The sequence below is a fragment of the Eurosta solidaginis genome, chromosome 3, assembly GCF_040869045.1.
Source record: "Eurosta solidaginis isolate ZX-2024a chromosome 3, ASM4086904v1, whole genome shotgun sequence".
In the NCBI taxonomy this organism is placed as follows: Eukaryota; Metazoa; Arthropoda; class Insecta; order Diptera; family Tephritidae; genus Eurosta; species Eurosta solidaginis.
This window is the reverse complement of record NC_090321.1, coordinates 287,942,735-287,962,523: the sequence shown is the minus strand read 5'-3', so window position 1 is coordinate 287,962,523 and position 19,789 is coordinate 287,942,735. Positions and strand designations below refer to the sequence as shown.

At 34.1% G+C, this 19,789-nt stretch overlaps 1 protein-coding gene across 2 annotated transcripts in view; it reads right to left on the bottom strand.

Moving 5' to 3' along the window:
- The window catches only part of lola (longitudinals lacking), a 137,022-nt gene extending 120,334 nt beyond the window's left edge, over nt 1-16,688 (bottom strand). For both annotated transcript variants that reach the window (XM_067777014.1, XM_067777015.1), the window contains exons 1-5: nt 16,566-16,688; nt 6,664-7,132; nt 6,037-6,448; nt 4,699-5,280; nt 2,800-2,880 (exon numbers count right to left, since the gene is read on the bottom strand). In XM_067777014.1, coding sequence (XP_067633115.1) covers nt 2,800-2,880; nt 4,699-5,280; nt 6,037-6,448; nt 6,664-6,837 — 1,249 coding nt within the window. In that variant the 5' untranslated portion in view covers nt 6,838-7,132; nt 16,566-16,688. The remainder of the gene's footprint in view (nt 1-2,799; nt 2,881-4,698; nt 5,281-6,036; nt 6,449-6,663; nt 7,133-16,565) is intronic.
- Between the last annotated feature and the right edge of the window lie 3,101 nt (nt 16,689-19,789).

Below are 19,789 nucleotides of genomic sequence, written 5' to 3'. Positions count from 1 at the left end.
ATCGGTGGTTGGTTGCGTGAAACACACGAGTACCTCGCTGCCAATCACTTTACAAAATGTGATGACAACTACATGTTTCAGCCTAGGCGCCATCATACAGCTTACGACTCCTCAGGCAACAGAATTGTACGGCTCTGCTTCCTTAATCATCTTTTGGTACTTTTACACTATTTACTTATCTCACTTTTACATTCAACACAAATCACACATGAAAAGCACTTGAAATATATAAAAATATTTATACAACTTCCTTTTGCGAAAAGTCGTATAATATCAAGAACGCGAAAATCGTTGCCGTAACCAAGTAATAATATTAAAAGTTAAATATAATACTTTACACTTCTTCTTCATGAATATCGTCGGTGAAACTGCAAAACCGCAAATAAATTGTCTTAGTAAATTTCCCAATTATTAATGTCTAAAATTCTAGGCTCTCGTAATAACGATTTTCATTTTTTGTTACAAAATTTATAGCCGGTTTTGCATTTTGATCGACGCTATGGAATTTCGTGAACGATGATAAATTTTTTTCTTTCAACTTAAACAATCATATTTGTTAGGAAAAAATGTATAATTAAATGTTGATACAAATCATAGTCCCGTCAACCAAAGAGAAAAAACAAATAACTTAGTTTTAAAGAAACATGAATTACTAAAACCAAAAAAATGTATTACCAAGGATCTATATAAATAGGTGCAGGATGAGTTTGCATGCCGTTTCTTATTTTATCTTCACGTCATTAGAATGCACATTCATATTAAATGTATATATATATATATATATATATATATATATCGCTGTTTAAAAAGCAAATCCGCATATATAAGACCATAGTTTTCTCATTTAACCACAATCCACTCATACATGGACATAACCTCGATATGAATGTGTGTAAAACAATGTACCTATTCAATTTATAAAAAAAAAATGTGGAAAATGTTGCAAAATTAAATAACAAAAAAATGTATCTCAACAAAATAATTAAATAATACATATTAAGCAATCTTATTCGTATAAATACATACAAGTAGATGCAGTCATTTCATCTATTAGTGTACAATTTCTATTAATGTACTTAAATCTAATATTCCCTTTATAAAAAATGTAGTAGGTATGTATGTATGAATGTACATAAATAATATATCAACATATGTACATACATACATACATTATGAATGATGTAAATTCAATGAGATAATTTTTGTAAATGAATTTGAATAAAGACTATTTTTGAAAGGATGCTGGTCGTGTGTTCAGTACAAGATGTAATTCAAGGCACGCATATATGTATTGAATATTAAAACTAAGAAAATCCTTGAGAAGGATTATCAGTATAATTCGAACAACAGACGGACGGCTTTTATAGACATACAAATGTATGTATGTAAGAATGAATGTATGTATATATGCACTACATATAAATAGATATGGATCGTAAATCATTTTTAATAAAAACTTAAACAAATACACATACATATATTGGCCACGTATGTGTGTAGCTATTTACTTATACATAATTATATATATGTCCCCTTTAGGAAATTATATATATTTTCGATGTAAAATGTGGGCCATAACATTCAAAGTTAAAAGGAAACTTAATTCAAAATTATTAGTGTCGAATTCCTTCATAACCGCAATTGAATAAAAGTTAAAAGTATTAACAAAAAAAGTAAATAAAGAAGTAGTGCCATACCTATAAAGTAATTGTTAAATGAGTAAATTAAAAACACAAACACCAAACTAAAAAAAGCATTTGTTGCGAATAAAATGAATTAGTACAATAAATAAACATGAATTAGGAAAACTACACAAACTGTCAAACAATTTAAATATGTATGTATTAGTAAGCGATAATTTGGGATTAATGAACAATAAATAATAAGTACCATACTTGCACTAGCATAATTAAAAAAAAAAACTAATAATTTTGGCTAATTAAATATAAAATAACATAAAATAAAATAAAAAGAAAGTGGAAGTGGGCTGCATTTGCATGTATATATCTTTTGCTATTCTCGTTGAATATTTATCATATAAATATATATGTAAATATAAACATATACATATACTTATATATATAATTGTATATTGTATATGTATTGCAATGTTTTGATTTTTATTTTTATTTTAGTTTAGCAGCACCATTTTCCTTTCTTTGCATCTTACATGCTGCTCCATCAAATGATAATTAAAATTAATTTGCTTGTTTTAAATTATTTCGTTTTTTTCTAACGCAAATTTTCGTTTCATAGTATCTACTCGTACTTTTGGATTTTACCGTTATACAATATATACATATATGTATGTACGTATACAGCCAGCAAAATCAGCTTCTTTGAGCACGACTAATAAAGTTTGCAAATTGCATTTTTTTCTCAATGAAAATTATCAATTTGAACATAGTCAAATATATTGGCAGATGAAAAATCTACGAAATTAAGTGATGTATGTACACATGTACATATACGTGTATCAATTTGTGCATAAACGTGTATACGTTGACATACACATGTACATACATACTAGTAAATATAAAAAAAAAAACTAAGAACCAAAGAAATTATATATAAGTACATATAAACAGAATCTACATCAAAAACAAAGGCATACTATTACTATTCGCACATTTGTCCGTTTCGAGTTTTAAAGTACTTTATAACTATTTTTTAATATCAAATTACTCAATAATTATGTATTTATCTTTCCTTTCAATCTTTGGCATTTTATATGTCGTGCTCTTTTTAGCTTTCTTTGCTATTTCATTGTCTTCTTTGATATAAATTAGTCTATCTCACCTTGTGGATCACGTTGCTGTGCTTCTTGTGGCGCCAATAAAAGCTCATCTTGAGATCTGTCATGTTGCCATGGTGCATATCCTGTAAATAAGAAATACATATATGAATTAATAAACCAAAGCTTTAATCAATTAATTAAAGTGCTGATATTTTATGAATAATCTACATACAAATTAACTGCAGAAGATATCAAAACAAATTCCTTACATCTGTTATTTTAGTGAGATGATATGTGGTAGAGTTGGTGCTAAATGACATTTTATCAAAAATGTTCTAAGTCTTATTTACAAGAAATTTTCTAGTATAAATTATTCTTCAAAAATATTACCCCAAAAAAACTAACTCAGAGGCGTTGAATAACGGAGAGGTATAGGTTTCAGCTTGGGTAGCAAATGCTTCAAAAACAAGTAAGAATGGGCGGTCTGCGAGCTCAATTCTTTTAAAGAACACTTGCCTCCTTAAATTTTTTGAAGGATCTTTAAAAATGTTCAATATGTAAAGTTTTTATAATATCGGAACAAAAGTTTTTAACCGAACATTAGTCGAAGTTTACACACAAAAAGTTTTGTTTCTGATTATCGGCAACTTCTCTTTTGGAGTTCCGTATCACATTTACACACAGCGACTCGTTCTAAACAACAATTTGACATTTTTTTTTTTCAACTCTTTATAAAAATTTGTTTTAATTGAAATATTATTGTAAAATATTAGGAATATCAATTTAAATTTTAAAAATTTGTGTTCGAAATCCCCAAAAAGTTCTTCAATAAAAAGGCAAAAAAAAACAAAAACCAGAACTTTACAATAGGAGAAAGAGAGCACAAAGCAAGCGCCAAGCACAAGAAACTCGGTGCCTCTCTTCGGGTATCGAGTTTCAGAAACAAAAATATTTGTGTTTAACTTATGAAACTTTCACATTAAACGCTATGTAAGGTTTTGGTGAAGGTGGCATGGCACATCAATATAAGTTGTAAATCCGCATCTATTTGGTTCAAATTAACGGTCAAATTATATATAGACATATTTGTAAATATATTATGCAGTTTAACGTTTGTTGTTGTTAAAATAGGGTATAAATGAGGAACACAATTTGGTGTATGGGATGTACATGTGATATGGTGATTTCTTTTCTACACGAAAATGTCGCCACTTTCAGGGGCAAACATTTTTAAGATTCTCACTTCGCCCTGTAAAATTGTAGCCACTTAAAATGATCAGTGCCACCCTGCATGACTTGAAAAGAAAAATTGTAACCATTTTTACAAAAAAAATTTAGTTCGTGTGGTTGTTCGCTGTCAACTGTGATCGCAAATTGCTTATGAGTGAGGCATGATGCGACACACACGTACACAATGGCAGCGAGGGCAAGTAATGTTGCATTTTTGGCCATTTTTGTTGAGAAAAGATAATGATGCCCTCTATTGAGGCTAAGCTGATTTTACAACAGAACACAACTTTTTGGAGGGTTGGCGTGAAGGCGACATTTTCGTGTAGAAAAGAAAACACCATTAGACTTAGACGAAAAAAAGTTGTAGAATCCCCCCTAAACTTGAAGAATACTGCTATGAGAAAACGACTGCAGAGCTGAAACGGTCATTACAAGGAATTAATTGAAGGTCAAGGCAAAAATATTGACATTTTTATCAAAGTTAAATATCGGATGTCTATGTGAGGTCTTTATAGACTGGCCAGTTCAACCTAGGCGGACGTTTTCAGCTTTTTTATTTCGTATTTTTTGTTTGCTCGGAAACTATACCGCAAGTTAAATCGCTCATTATAAGCCCCTCTTAAATTGAACCCTAGATCTTGGCAATAGCGGTCGGGGACTAGGTACAAATAAATGTTTTCTTCGGTAATAAATATAATAAACGAATACATTTAGAAGTGATGTTAACTCACCTTGACTAGACCCTTCGCCGGCTTGACTTGTGCCAGCGTTTTGATCTAAATCTTCCATGCCCATTTCTTCATCATCTAATGTCAGATCCTCAACAGTTTCCTCATTGCCCTCTTCATCATATTCACTTTTCGGTTCGATTACCATTTCTGGAGTTTCTTTAGCAGCAATGCCAGTTGTTGATGACGACTTTTGTTTATGATTTGATTTTTCTCCCTTTGAATGTTCTAAATTTTGTTCATCTACGGCAACAATTGCTCCTGCAGCAGCTTTTATATTTTCGGTATTAATGGCATCGCTTACTCCTTTAACGCTTTCAGTCTTTTTGGTCATGCTTGGGGTCATTTGCAGAGTCGTGCCTTGTGTACTTACTATTGAACCGGTTGCTGCTAAAACTCCACTTGATCCGGTTGGTAATGACGATACCGGTGCTGGAAGCGAAGTTGTTGCTGTCGCTATGGCACCAATCCCAGGTAAACCTGCAGTGGATTGTGGTTGTTGTTGTTGTTGTTGTTGTTGTGGTTGTTGCGGCAGATGTGATGATGGATTAATTTGAGAAGAGTTGGAATTGTCGTGAATGTCTACTGAAAAAGAAATAGAGATTAAATAAAAATTAATTTTGCACGCTAATCAACCAAAGATAATTTATTATACGTAATAATAAATCAAGCATCGTTAGTTCTTCTTTAAACTGAGTAGGCAATTGAAAATCATGATCTACAAGTTCCTTCTAGTACCGTTGTTTTTTGGTTGTAGCGATGTTGATGGTCCTTCGCCGGATAGAGATCCGGTACGTCCCGGTAACAAGCACCATTACAGTACTAGTCCGACCGTCTCTGGAACGATTTAACATGACCACATTGAACCTTATAGATGAGGAACTTGGTCACCAGAGCCAAATTAAATTAGTCCCTGTTAGTTTTCAAAAATATTTGTTCTAGAAATGTATAATGTAGAAAACATTCCTATGGGTACCAAAACTAACATATTTTGCAAATTAAAAAAAAAAAAACATTTCTCACAATCTGCGAAACTTGTTTTTCAACTATTTCTCTATTCCAAAGAAATCCTTATGTTATAAGCGGAAAGTAAATATCGAAAGTAAAACAGCAGAAGTCCAATTTCGCTGTTTTTACAAGGTGCTGAAAAATGTTTTCCTTTTTAGAGGAATTTATAGAGTGAATTTTTAAACCAAGGGGGCCCTTTTTAAGGAGCAGTCAAATTCATAAACTTTTTAATGTAAAGCTAAAAGTGAGGCTATTAGGGACTATACTCCAGCATAGGTAGCTTTAAGCGAAAGGCATGTATGTAGTACATAGGTGTTTCTCAAATTTACTTACCAGGCATTGCATTTTCTACGCTTCTGCGTCTAATTTTCCTTCGGCGTCTTGATGGACTAGATGACCCCTCTCGAGAGCCTGATAAATCTGTGGTCTCCATTGAAGAAGGTCCGACGCGAGGACGTTTCGTCTGAGTTTGTTCAAGCGTATAACCACTTAATTTACCACCATTTCCACTTCCAGGTACATTTAAACCACGATGTTGCTCTGTTTTTTGCGTATTACCGCTGCGATTATCAGAGAGACCCTTAATTTGCAGGGATTCAGCAGCTTTCAGCAAAGCAGCCAATTGATCTTGTGAAATATTCACTTCTCCCCTGTACATATAATCCATCATGGCACGCAATTCTTGATATTTAACATCCTTCAATATGAAGATTGGATGTTTATCATACTGTTGTTGAAGTAAAGTCTAAAAAAAAAATACAAAATATGCGGTAATCTGCAAAGATGGAATTACTTATCGATTGTTGAGTGGAATATCGCTCTTTCTGCGGCTTTCGAAAACTTAGAGACGTTTTTTAAACAAATTCTGAAGCTGGACGTTTTCAAAGTGGCAGCTAAGATTGATTTTCCACTCGGGCATCGATATAATTATTGTTCTCCTTTCTTCCAACTTTTACTTACAGCGAAGAAAGGACTGCATGCCGACAGAACCACTTTATGAGCTTTAAGGAATTTTCCTTCTGCAGCTAATGTGCAATCAACTAGGGTTTGATTCTCTAAAAGTGTGTCAAAGACACTTATCAATGTGCTCTGGTGATTATTCCATCGCAGGCAAAACTGCTGATCGTCCTCCATGGTGCCAACTGAGAGCGATGGTCCCACGAGGAATTAAGTATGACGCCAATTTTAAGCGCAGTATGATGCAGTTGCTGCCGGTCAATTAATGTCAGATAAATGAATGGAAATATTAACGGTTCGCCTTATTTTTTCACGTTTTATTTTCTTCTTCGTTTTTGTTATTTTTTGCTTTCCTGGTTTTGACTACTTGGCGTGCAAAAAAGTTAAATAAAAGTGCCTATAGATGTATGTAAGTTTGTGTGTATATTTAATTGTTGTTCTTGTACAATATTTAAATTGTAATGAAAAGTATCTGAAAAAGAAAAAAAAAATTTGTTTATTATTACATATGTACAAAGTATTTAAAATAATTCTTATAATTTATTTAGTTATTAACTTATAAACATATTAATACTAGCAAATACTCGACACAAAGACAGATGTCCTTCTCCCAACTTTGGTTTACATGCATCATTTTAAGAAACTTAAAAAAAATTTTTTTCCACCCACCTCATCCGAGGCATTTGATTTTATAGAATTTCCCGAATCTTCGGTTACCTGTGCATTTAACAGAAGCAATTTAAAAATGAGCAATTCACGATTTTCAGCGTGGCCATTCAAAGCGTTCCCGAGATAGTCGGACTAGTATCAGATCTATGTATATACAAAAAGGAAATTAACATACGAGTTAACAGCTTTACCCCATGGTTCAACTATGTAGTTGGCTCATCTCTACAGCAACAACATATGTACCTTTGTTCAGATTGCCAAAATCTGCGTGTTGGTGTTAGACGAATGGAATGGAGAGAAAACATAAAACTTTGCAATTCCTGCGTGTTGTGGAAAAACAATACGCTAAATTAGATGCATTTACTAAAAACACAACTTACAAGTGATGTGAAACTACTTTTTTATAAAAAATTTAATGGTTTTGTGTGTTGTGTTTGTTACATTTTGCGTTTGCCATCTTCTTTTGACAATCCCTATACAAGTGAAATGAAAAAAATAAATAAATAAAATCAGCTGATGAGATGAGCCGACATATAATTGAGCGATGCTTAACCCCCAAAAATGCACGGTTAAATATTTAATTTTATAACCCTGGATTATTTTCTACTGACGACTTTAATGTAACTGGTTATGTTTTCGCATTCTGGCTGGTAATTATAACGTTACGAGCTAAATAAGTGACGTCTTGATACAATTTGTTTGAACAGAAAAGCCAAAATGTGTATCCATATTAGAATAAAAGAACTTTCAAGCAATATGAGCACTTGGTTACAGAAAACCACAAAATTTCGTTCACATTTGACAGTATCAGCGTGGGGACCAAAATTATGAGTCCAAGAACTGGTAACGACTTCCGGTTATATGTAATACTCTAATTACAAATTTTACGATGTAATGATAAAAAATAAAAAAGCAATGCCTTTAAGAGGGGGAAGTGCTTATAAGCAGGGGGATTATGTTGTGATTATTCGTGAACATTTAAAAAGGGAAAATTTGCTTACAGTTGTTCTAGGTGACCGATTACCATCAACCACCAGCTCAAGTCCCGAATGACCTCGTGCATTTTCGCAAGTCAATACCAATTCGGATAACCTGTTTCGATGTATACAAGGTTTCCGTACTTGCTCAGCCGCGTTTCCATACTTTAATTCGTGATCATTCGGTCTCCTTTACGGTGGCAGCACCTCCTCTATGTACACAATCTGATTTGGAACAAGTTTTGCTTTTTTCTTTTATTTTCATCTGAGTTCATGGTTGCAGGCATGTGATGGAACTTTTTTTCTTAAATACTCTTAAGCATTTCTAAATACCATTTTCTGAAATATTTCTGAAAAAAACGTAGTGCTTATAACCGAGATATGAAGAAGTTAAAAATTGTTTTCTGTCAAGAGATACTTTGAATAAATAATTTGACAAACAAGGAGTTCGGGTTTGGTGAAGGCGTAATATTAGGATGCCCAATACGACATTCACGGCAAGGAAAAGTTGACAAAAAAATTTAGTAGGTAGTATTGAATAGAAAATTTGTATGTTCATATGTATGGGCTCATATAATCTGTAACTAACAGTTCTTAAATTAATTAGAAAGGTTACATTTACAATATCATAAGTGTAGATAAAGTTATGCACTTAGCAGTCCATATAACGTTTAAGTGCATATGTGCATACATGTAAAAAAGAATACAGCTATTATTAATCCAATGTAATAATCAATTAATTTTTCCAAAATCTGTTTCCAACATTCCATATTTTTGTTTTCAACAAACTATATAACATCCGAAGTTGATGTGGGTAAAGTTTGGCGGCCGCCGTGGCGTGGGAATATCATATCATCAGCTAGTGGGTTTGAAGGAGAGGGTTGAATGAACTAACAGTCCGACACATAAGCAGTTTTTCATATAGATGAGTTTAACACATGCTTATGCATTATGAGTAGATTGCATGTATTTTTATGGAGAATGCTAGAATGAGCGACACTAGCTCCATCTGTATTTCGTTGCAAACTATTACAATTAAAACCCTAGCTAGCTTACCGAATTGCATGGAAAGCAACAATAAAATATAATCGAGTTTGAGTTGGCTAAGCGGTTTCAATTGAAACCGCTTAGGTAATTGTCGACCTGATTGATAGTGTTGTTTAGTGTTGCATATTCAAAAATAGGGCACTATTGTGAACGACCGTATGAAATGAACATACGAATGTGCAGATAAACAAAAATAACAATAACAGTGTGGCGGCAGGGTGGCATACATACAAACAAACAAACGCATTTCATGTATTTTGTTTTTGTAATTCTATGGTTGAGTGTCAAAAACATACTGCGCTAGAAGTACAAAAGTCAAAGCAGCTAAAAAAAAGTAACCATCTGTATTATTTTGCCATAATGAAACTGTTTAGCTAGTGAAGCATTTTTTTCAAGCTCGCTTGCAAAAAAAACACCTATTGAAAAGTAGCCAACTCCCCAGTTTTGTTCCAAGCAAATCATAGGAAGAAGAATTTGACATTTGCTTTGGCTAAGGGTGTTGGCACACTTTGCAAGAGAAATTATTTTTCCCACTGGTTGGTAGATTTTCTAACATTTTTCACAATTAAAATCTGCAATATTACAATCGAATACGACACAAAATATGTTAGCAAGTATTTTTGTTGTATAGAGAGAATGTTGTTGTTGTAGCAGTGTAGAGAGAATGTTTACAACAGTGCTTCGCGAAATTTTGTATGTGAATGGGCAAGGCGTAATAAACTTCAATTGCCAAGTCTGAAGTTCCTTCATATTTACAAACGCAACATCTATATGAAATATGTCATTGTGCCACCGCCTTAACGTGGCTATATCGAACCGTTACGCGATATGGTCGGGCTAGTATCTAAATGGGAGTTTCCTTGGGCCGAATCGTAACATACGATCCGTGATCGAATGCCGTTTTTTAATTCACAATAGCTCCGAAATGGTGTATCTGATTAATGAAATATGTAAACTAGGGACAACGCGTACACACTAGATCCATAGAATATTATTATTTTTTTAAATAGTTGGATAGCCTAATTTTTATCGCCTGCGTGAATATAGTTTTCGATCCGTGATCGTATGTTACGATTCCATAGATTATGCTACCGGAAATTCATGTCAGCAGTGTATTGCTAGGTTGAACTATAACTTAAAATTTATCTATAACTATATTAGTATGAACAAGCTAAAACTTAACGTTAAAAAAACGAAAGCAATTGTAATCAACGGCGAATCGGAAGATAATATTATAGTTAATGATGAAATAATAGATAAAGTTGACGAAATTAAATATCTAGGCATTGTCATCGACAAAAAATTTAATTTCGATAAGCATATAGATTATATCTGCAGCAAAATCTCGAAAAAAATTGATTTTTACGAAGAATTCGCAAAAATATACATATCAACAGCGCAATAAAGATATTTAATATAATGATCAAGCCGCATTTTGAATACTGTTCGACCATTTTATTCCTGGGATCCACACAGATGAAAAAAAGGCTGCAAAAACTACAAAACAAAGGGATGCGGTGCATACTATTATGTAATAGGCTGACACCAATCACATATACATATGTTAGAAACTCTGAAATGGTTAAATATCAATCAAAGAACAATTATGAACGTACTTCTTTTTTATTTTAAAATGAAATGTCACCTACTACCAAAGTATTTAACGAGCCAAATAGCATATGTAGGAGATGTGCAACCCTACGGCTTAAGGAACAAGAATGATTTTAGAATTAAATTTTATAAATCCAATAAGGCACAAAATGTTTTAATGTATAAAGGCCTAAAACTTTTTAATGAATTGCCAAGCAATATAAAAAACGAAAGAAATATTAATGTATTAAAAAGACTGATAATATATCATATTAGAGAACATTATAGCTCACAATGAGCTAATTAGCTATTGCTAAGATTACCGATTTTGTACTACTAAACTGTACCTGTAAGTTTTAAATATCTACGGCTAAATAAAGAATCTAATAATAATAATAATCGCTAGAAGGAAGAAGAAGAGAAAGGTGTTTCACGAAAAAGCAGCCTAAAAACACTTTATAAAGTTTTTCTTATAGGGGTCGCCCCATAGGCAGTGGATTGCCCATAAAAGCATATCAGCTAAACCTTGTCTGCCATACTGACGCCTTTAGTCGGCATACAATACCGGCCGTGGTCTAAGCCACCGTGGGACGCATGCACCTTGTGCCAGTAAATACATGGTAGGCGTTGGGGTTTGAAGAATGATTGCTACATTGTATCCATGTTTGCTCGATTTTTCAGGCAACCACTACGTATAAAATTATGAGTCTGACTCTCATAGTGTACATCCATCCTGAGGTGCTGGGGCTATAACTCCGACCATTATTGCTTTCATAGCCTAGGATACTGCGTTCTCAACATGTTTTCTCCATAGTAACTTGGAATCGAAGGGTTCAAAGTACATAATTACGGTCACCCTTTCCAACAACACTACCTCCAAGCCGATTCCTCTTCCTACACCGAGGGATCATCTTTTGCAAAAGGAAATGATGGCTGCCTTGCTACGATAATTCAATTTTAGTCCCAACTTAGCACAGTCTTTCGTGAATCTTAGTGGTCTCTGGATTACTACGTACATATATAATTATTAAAAGCTTCAGGTAGGTGCCATGTGGACTTCATATATGTAAGTAGCTATTCACGAGTACTTATGTATGTATTTAAAAGGCATTCATAAACTTTAATATTTTTGTACTCCAATAATAGGGGTATATAATTGAAATAGTGTACCCATCACCAGCACCCAATCAAACAAAACTACATACATATAAACATATGCATACGTACGTACATATGTGTATACTTACGTAAATCTGTATTTATTTAAAGTATGTATTGGAAAACCGATATTTGCATACAAATGTATGTAAAATTCTACACGCGCATAGTGTTACCCACCAAAGAATTAAGTAAATTATTAGCCGTGTTTTTTAACACGAGTATATCCGTTTACGCTTAAACTTTATATTGACTGCTAAGAGACAAACTATAAATACACCTCTGAAATTGCTGCGCATAAATTTTGTCCTACTAAATTTCAATACGCATTATACTCAGATGTAACTGAAATATGTGTCTGTTTCACCCTGTACACTAATTCTATGTATTATATGTGTGTCCACAATTCATCGCAACTGATTCAGCTATATGTTATACCCTATGGCCATCAGTGCGTTGCGTCTCCGCTTTTCGGTACACCCTGTTGCTGTAGCTAGTTGTTTTACCACAGCCGCTAGATGGGTCTCCTAAGCATTATCTAAGCGAAGATAGGCGTTTTTTAACACGCGCAAACGAAACGTATACGCGCGTGTTAAAAAACACGGCTATTATCATTTGATACCACACGGCACCATCTGATAAACGCAGCACCAAATTTTCATTCTACATTCTTTGTCGGTTTGCAAGTTGGCCTAAGTATGTGAAATACACACTTCAATAATAGCAGTCTTTTTTTTACACGTATATACGTCTATGTTAGCGGGGTAAAACAAAACGCAAACATCCACACTTAGATAATAGCCGCGTTTTTTATACACGCGTATACGTTTACGTTTGCGCGGGGAAAAAAATGCCTATCCTCGTTAGATAATGCTTAGGAGACCCATCTAGCGGCAGTAGTTAAATAACTAGCTACAGCCACAGGGTGTACCGAAGGGTATAACATATAGCTAAATCAGTTGCGATGAATTGTGGACACACATAGAATACATAGAATTAGTGTAGAGGGTGAAACAAAAACACATATTTCAGTTATATCTGAATATAATGCGTATTGAAATTTAGGACAAAATTTATGCGCAGCAATTTCAGAGGTGTATTTAAAGTTTGTCGCTTAGCAGTCCATATAAAGTTTAAGCGTATAGAAGTTTACATGTAAAAAAAACACGGCTAATATTTAGGAGACCCATCTAGCGGCAACTAGCTACAGACCATGTTGTACCGAAAAGCGGAGACACATACCTCTGGTGGTCATAGTATATAACCTATAGCTGAATCGGTTGCGGTGAATAGTGGACACACACCATTTGTAGAGGTAATATATAGAGGTGAAACATAGACACATATTTCAGTTGCATCTGAATATAATGCGTATTGAAATTTAAGAGTAGGTAATAATTTTCTACGCAGCAATTTCAAACACGTTTAATGCTTAGCAGTCCATGTAAAGTTTAAGCGTAAACGTATATAGATGTAAAAAAGAACTAATGATGCCAAAAGCCCACTCACTCGCCTTTTTGTAGTTCAGGCCAAATCACTAGCTTCCAAAAAATGATTGTTGTTGTTGTATTAACGATAAAGTCACTCCGAAAGTTTTGGGTAGTGTTATCGATGTTTATTATCCTGTGCCGGATATGGATCGGGTACGTTTCGGTGTTAAGCAACATTAAGGTACTAAGCAGACCATCTCGGCAACGTTAAAACATTCTAGGCCCCACCGCATCCCCACAACTACATGAAAATTTTCAATTTCTTTTGCAAATATCTATTGTCAGACACAACATTTTTGACTTCGGGATTTATTTTTAGAATTTGCGATCGATCCACAGATTAATTGATAAATAAATTTTTCGATTCTCGAATTCGATTTCGATTCGAATGGCATGGCCCACGAAACTCACACTCGTTCGCCTACTCTTCCGCTCGTTGACAAACTGACCTTACTGAAGCAGCGCATGCACTCATGCTAAACGGAGCTATGGCGTTCGATCGATGACACTGCAGACACTGATATCTCTCTCCGAATAAATGAATGTACTACCCTCTCTAGCAAGTAGAAATGGCGCTTTCGTATATCTAGCTTATACTTTCTCACTGACACCTGACTACTCTAATTTTCATGACTCTTTCGCATTTAAATTTGACGCTTTTTAATTTACAATTGACTTAGCTAAATTTAAGATTTGTAAGTTGTAAATTAGATGACGCTTTCTCATTTACAAATGAGTATTCTTATTTTCAATAATACGCGTTATCCGAAGGAAAAATATGTAACTATATAGTTGAAAAGATATTAACGAAAAATGGTCCCGGACCCGCCCGACCCCGAGGGTAGCATGCATTGTATTTTTTCCTGTGTACACCACATGAAAACTGCGAACTTTAACTGCAAATACCTCCGGACAGAGATGAAATTTTTCAGATTATATTTGTCGAGATTAATACGGGTCTTTTGATGCCTCCCCCGATATTTTTGGATGAGTTTTAGCAGTTGTGATGTGGTGAGTTTTATGTTGTTGTTGTAGTAATGTTGGGTTACTCCTTTGGTGGAAAGGCCAGAGTAAAGCTGCAGACATTGGTGCGTTATCGGTAACCTTATAACAGCTGATTCGACCAACCTTATGGGAATCAATGTAATCGTTTATTGGTGCCATATCGTAACGCTAAGGTTGTAACCGTATCGTATCCAACCAATTGGTTTTTGGGTTTTCGCCATATCCATAACCTAAAAACATTTGAGTTGGTGAATTTAATAACTTTTTGTAGATTTTATTCATTGTTTTGGATACGTTATGACTAGGAGACTTATTTTTTGTGTTATTATTTTTTGCGTTTTCTTCATTTTTATGAAATTTTCACGATTTTTAGGTTAAGGCACCATTAATCGATAACAATGTATCGTATAGGGTTACGTTAGGATACGACTACAGCGATACGACAAACGGCACCAATTACTCCACTTTAAATGTTCATAACCGCGGCCGAAGACCGCAAATGCAGAAAGATGTTCTGCGCACTATGGATCCCGGCTTCGGGAAGTTTTGGTTTTTCGTTAATATCTTTTGAACGAGCTGTAATTTTCATTTACCGCCTTTAAAGTTATTAATACTCATGACAAGACGCGTCGTTTGACACTTCTTCCAATATTTTTGAACGAGTTTTAGCAGTTGTATGCTTAAGTAAAGAAATTCCCCTCTCCCCCTTACTATATTTGGATGTGTATGCTGTCGTAAGAATTACAAACATATCAATATCTATACTTTTAATAATTTTGTGGGTTGTAAAGAAACACACCTAATAACTGAAATGCACTTGCCTAAAAAACCCAAATATGAAAAATGCAAAATTTTCTAAACTAATAATTCACTTATTCGAAACATCTCCAATGTATCTATCGAAAAAATGTTTTCTTGTTTATGTGCATGGATGGATATACTTATGTACTATATACATACTTATGTATAATAAAACGATATGATAAAGGCAAAAGAAAACCCGAACAAAATGGAAGCACCGTTAATATGAATGTGGGGATAGCTTACTACTACCACCGTTAACAACTTGAATACGACCAACACAACAAAACAAAAACCAGCATAGAGCATTTTAGCATACATATGACTCTATTTCGTCTTGTCTCCACCGCCGCGCGAAAAATGTTGTTCGGCTTCCCTCCCGATGTTAATTTTCGTAGTGTACAGTTTGTGCTCGTTAATTTTCCTTGTCAGCAGTGTTGCCGTTGCAAACTTTTTTAATATCATCATCATCAAACAATTTCGCCCATCTACATATATTGCAAATGAAGTCTATACCCATTCTATTTAGTTATAATCCTTCTCCAAATTCTCTGAAGGAAATTTGCTATGCAATGTACTTTTTTTTCAACCACTCTATAAGCAGATATTTGAACTTTTATGAATACTAATTTAGGTACATTCATTCATATATATATATATAGATATGGGCAGACATGCAGATACATACACAGAAATTTACATTTCATAGATCAGTATTTTTTATACACACGCACACCCTCACACACAGTCAGATACTTTTATAAAAATGTTCCTTTTTAAATTTTTCGGAATATTTTTACAATAAATCTATCCACATTTTAATTAGCAAAATATTTGTATGTACATACGAAGAAACTGTTCAAAGTATGAGCCAGAGCAAGCAAACAGTTATGCTTTTGTGCTCGTATACACACAAATAGGCCAATGTATGTATGTACGTAACAATTACTTGGCATAATTTCACTGATTTCAATTTCCACTCCACGTTGTACTTTTTAAAACATCATACATTTTTCATACTGTTGTACATATATTATATTTATTTATAAAGCACATATTGCCTTATCAAAAGAAAAAACAAGGCACTAACTTTCATTGCTGAATATTATTTAAACGTATGTACATACATATTCTATATGTACATGAATTATAATTAAAAAAAACTCACATTTTCCAGACTTCAACTTTCTTTTCCACAAAACAACCGCGAAAATTTGAAGCAGTACAAACAAAAGCTCCAACAGTCTAAACTCAACTGGCGCATCACGAACGTCAGTCGACAAACGAGAGGTAAACAGGCCAGCAATAACCGATGTCAGCAGTAATCGCCCCTCGATTTCTCCGCATAGTATACGACGAAACTTATTGAAGGGAAATCATAGATTCTCTCACCAACCGAAACAACATACTCAGGTACGTAATATAAACACGATCGCAAAACGGGGGTGGCAATGGAGTAAGGGGAAATTTAGTTCTCTACACTTTCCTATATATCAAATCCGATATATAGATACGTAGGCATATTTATGTATGTATATATAAATATATATTTGTAAATATGTACATTAGATACACAGGTACACAATTATGTACTAACTACTTTATCTTTAACATGTAAATTTGTTTGCATTACCCTCCGGTTGCCAACTGCTGAACAACTTGGACTTAAATCAGAGTTGCCATTTTACATAGTTTTTACCAAAACTAAGAATTTACGTGGTTGGTTACGTGTTTTTTATTTTCCTAGTGAGTTCAATTTTGCTCTATACAATTGTTGAATTCAACTCTGCTGGCGATGCCTTTTGCTTTTCTATGCTCGTTTGCATGTGTGAATTTCCTTTGAAAGCAAATGTTAAGCAAAATAATAGCATACAAGAGAGCAAGCGAAAATTTAAAACGACTTGACGTTACGCATGGCGGAACTATACAAAGTGGCAGCACGGTGACAGCTGATTTGTACTTCTTTAATATGATTTGACACTTCAACTTTCGGCGCAGTACGATTTTGACATTAGTCCATCAATTTACAAAAGCAAAGTACATGGAACTTTTATTTATATTTGTAGGTATTTCACCATGCTGCCACCTTATATGGTTCCGCCGTGACGTTACGGACCCAGTTATACACTTCCACTCTCTTCACAACGGTACGTTCCGGTAACAAGCACCTTTATATTGTTATATAAAATCTGTCAACACTGGATCTTGATCCGTATTGACAATATATATTGAATTGATTGGTTCTGAACTTGCAATAAATATTCAAACAATTATTTTCTCTCATGTAAATTCCGATTCTACCCACACTAGATACACAATTTCAATAATATGTTCTCTTTTATTATTTGCAAAATACGCAAATTTTAAAGAAATACTTTTTATTTGTTATTTCAGAAAATGCTGATAGATCTAAAAATAAATAAATGTATAGCGCGATAACTTCCGGTTGCTTTGCCCGGGGTATGAACCCAGGATCTTCGGTGTGCAGCACGCTACCACCACACCACGTCGGCCGCAGCTGATGGATCCTTCAATAAATGTGACCCGGTCTATGAGAAGGTGGCTTATGACTGCGAACGAAAGATGATGCTCCGGCTAAGAAAGTGTTTCTATCGGAACCCGCCTATGGAAGCAGAGGTAGAGGGCGGCCCCCACTGCGTTGGAAGGACCAGGTGGAAAACGATTTAAACTCCCTTGGTGTGACCAATTGGCGCCGGTTGGCGGAGCGAAGGAGCGCTAGCGCGCCTTGTTGGACGGCCATAACCGTTTAGACGGTTAAGCGCCTATTAAGGAGAAGAGTAAGAGAATTGCAAATACTCGGTTATAAAAAATTTGCTTATCCAGTACAATTACTATTACTTGTATTTAGTAATTATCACAGCTATTTCAGCAATTTTTGAGAGAATATTGTGGCAAATATTAACATCTTCGATACATCACTATGCCGCTAGTAAATAAAAAATCATTGTTTGCTTATAAAGCATCGAGTCTCAGAAATACCGCTCCTGAATCACGGGACTCCAAGCCATATTACTTACTTACTGAATTGGCGCTTAACCGTCATATTGCCATGCCGAAATCCCGGGATATCACTTATTAAAATCCCGGGTGTTCGGGATTTCTTCGGGATCTCATATTGCAAATTTGAATAACTTTAATTGGTGAATGGTGTCCCTTTTTATTTTTGTAAGTTTCCCTTTCAAAGCACAGGAAATAATATTTTCCTGGAAAAGTACTTTCTTTAGAAGTTACAAATCACAATGATCCCATTTCAAAGGAAACAGACATTTTTCTATCCGATGGATCTTGGATGGTGTACTTTAAGAAATGGAGTATAATTTCAATTTCCCCTACTAGTGTGGAGTCTGAAAGATGTTACTCAATTCCTCAACTGTGGGTTATTCATACATATATGTAACAAGTTAAAATCTATTATATCGCACATGTGTTAAAGTGTACAAAACAAATTATTTATTTTTGTTTAAAACGAAACAAATTTTTTATTTGCTTATATGCGGAATGCTCGGTTTGAAAACGATCTTCGGGACTCGATGTCTGTGGAGTCTGAAAGATGTTACTCAATTCCTCAACTGTGGGTTATTCATACATATATGTAACAAGTTAAGATATATTATATCGCACATGTGTTAAAGTGTACAAAACGAATTATTTATTTTTGTTTAAAACGAAACAAATTTTTTATTTGCTTATATGCGGAATGCTTTTTATTGAAAGTTTAAATTGAGGTTATGTAGCCAATTGAGTGGAAGGCAGTAAAAGAAGGCAGTCGAATGGAGTGGAATGAGGAAGAGCAGGAAGAACAGAGTTGCATTGTATCAATATACATTCAATCTTTGTATGAATATTACAGATAAAATTAAAAAAAAAAAATAATAATAATAACTAAATAAATAAATACAAGGAAATAATTTCTCTTAGTTACTGAAAATATAATGATTTATAGTCTCCAATTAGCAAAGTTGTTGTATATTTAAACATTGAACTTGAATTTTCTATAAGATTTTCGTAATATGTATGTATATAGCCATTAGTGATGTTTGTGTGTGTTGCGCTACTTGTTAAAAAAGTCCTGGCAAAGTTGACGCATCCATATCCATATCCATAAGAGCATGATACAAAAAAGAAGGTAGTTCCACTCAAATTTTTTTGACGTATTTGGGGATTTTTGAAGTTTCATAATGTTTGTTGTTTTGCCAGAAGCGTTGTCATGCCGTTACTGTTTAAGGCGAAATTGTGGTTTTTCGAGATGGAAATTTTCTTTAGGAAGAAAACGTAATGGTCATCTGAGACAATAATAATATGCTTCAGCACGATTTATGTGCATATATATCGACTGAGAATACAGTAAAACACGCAATTTTATTGAAAAAT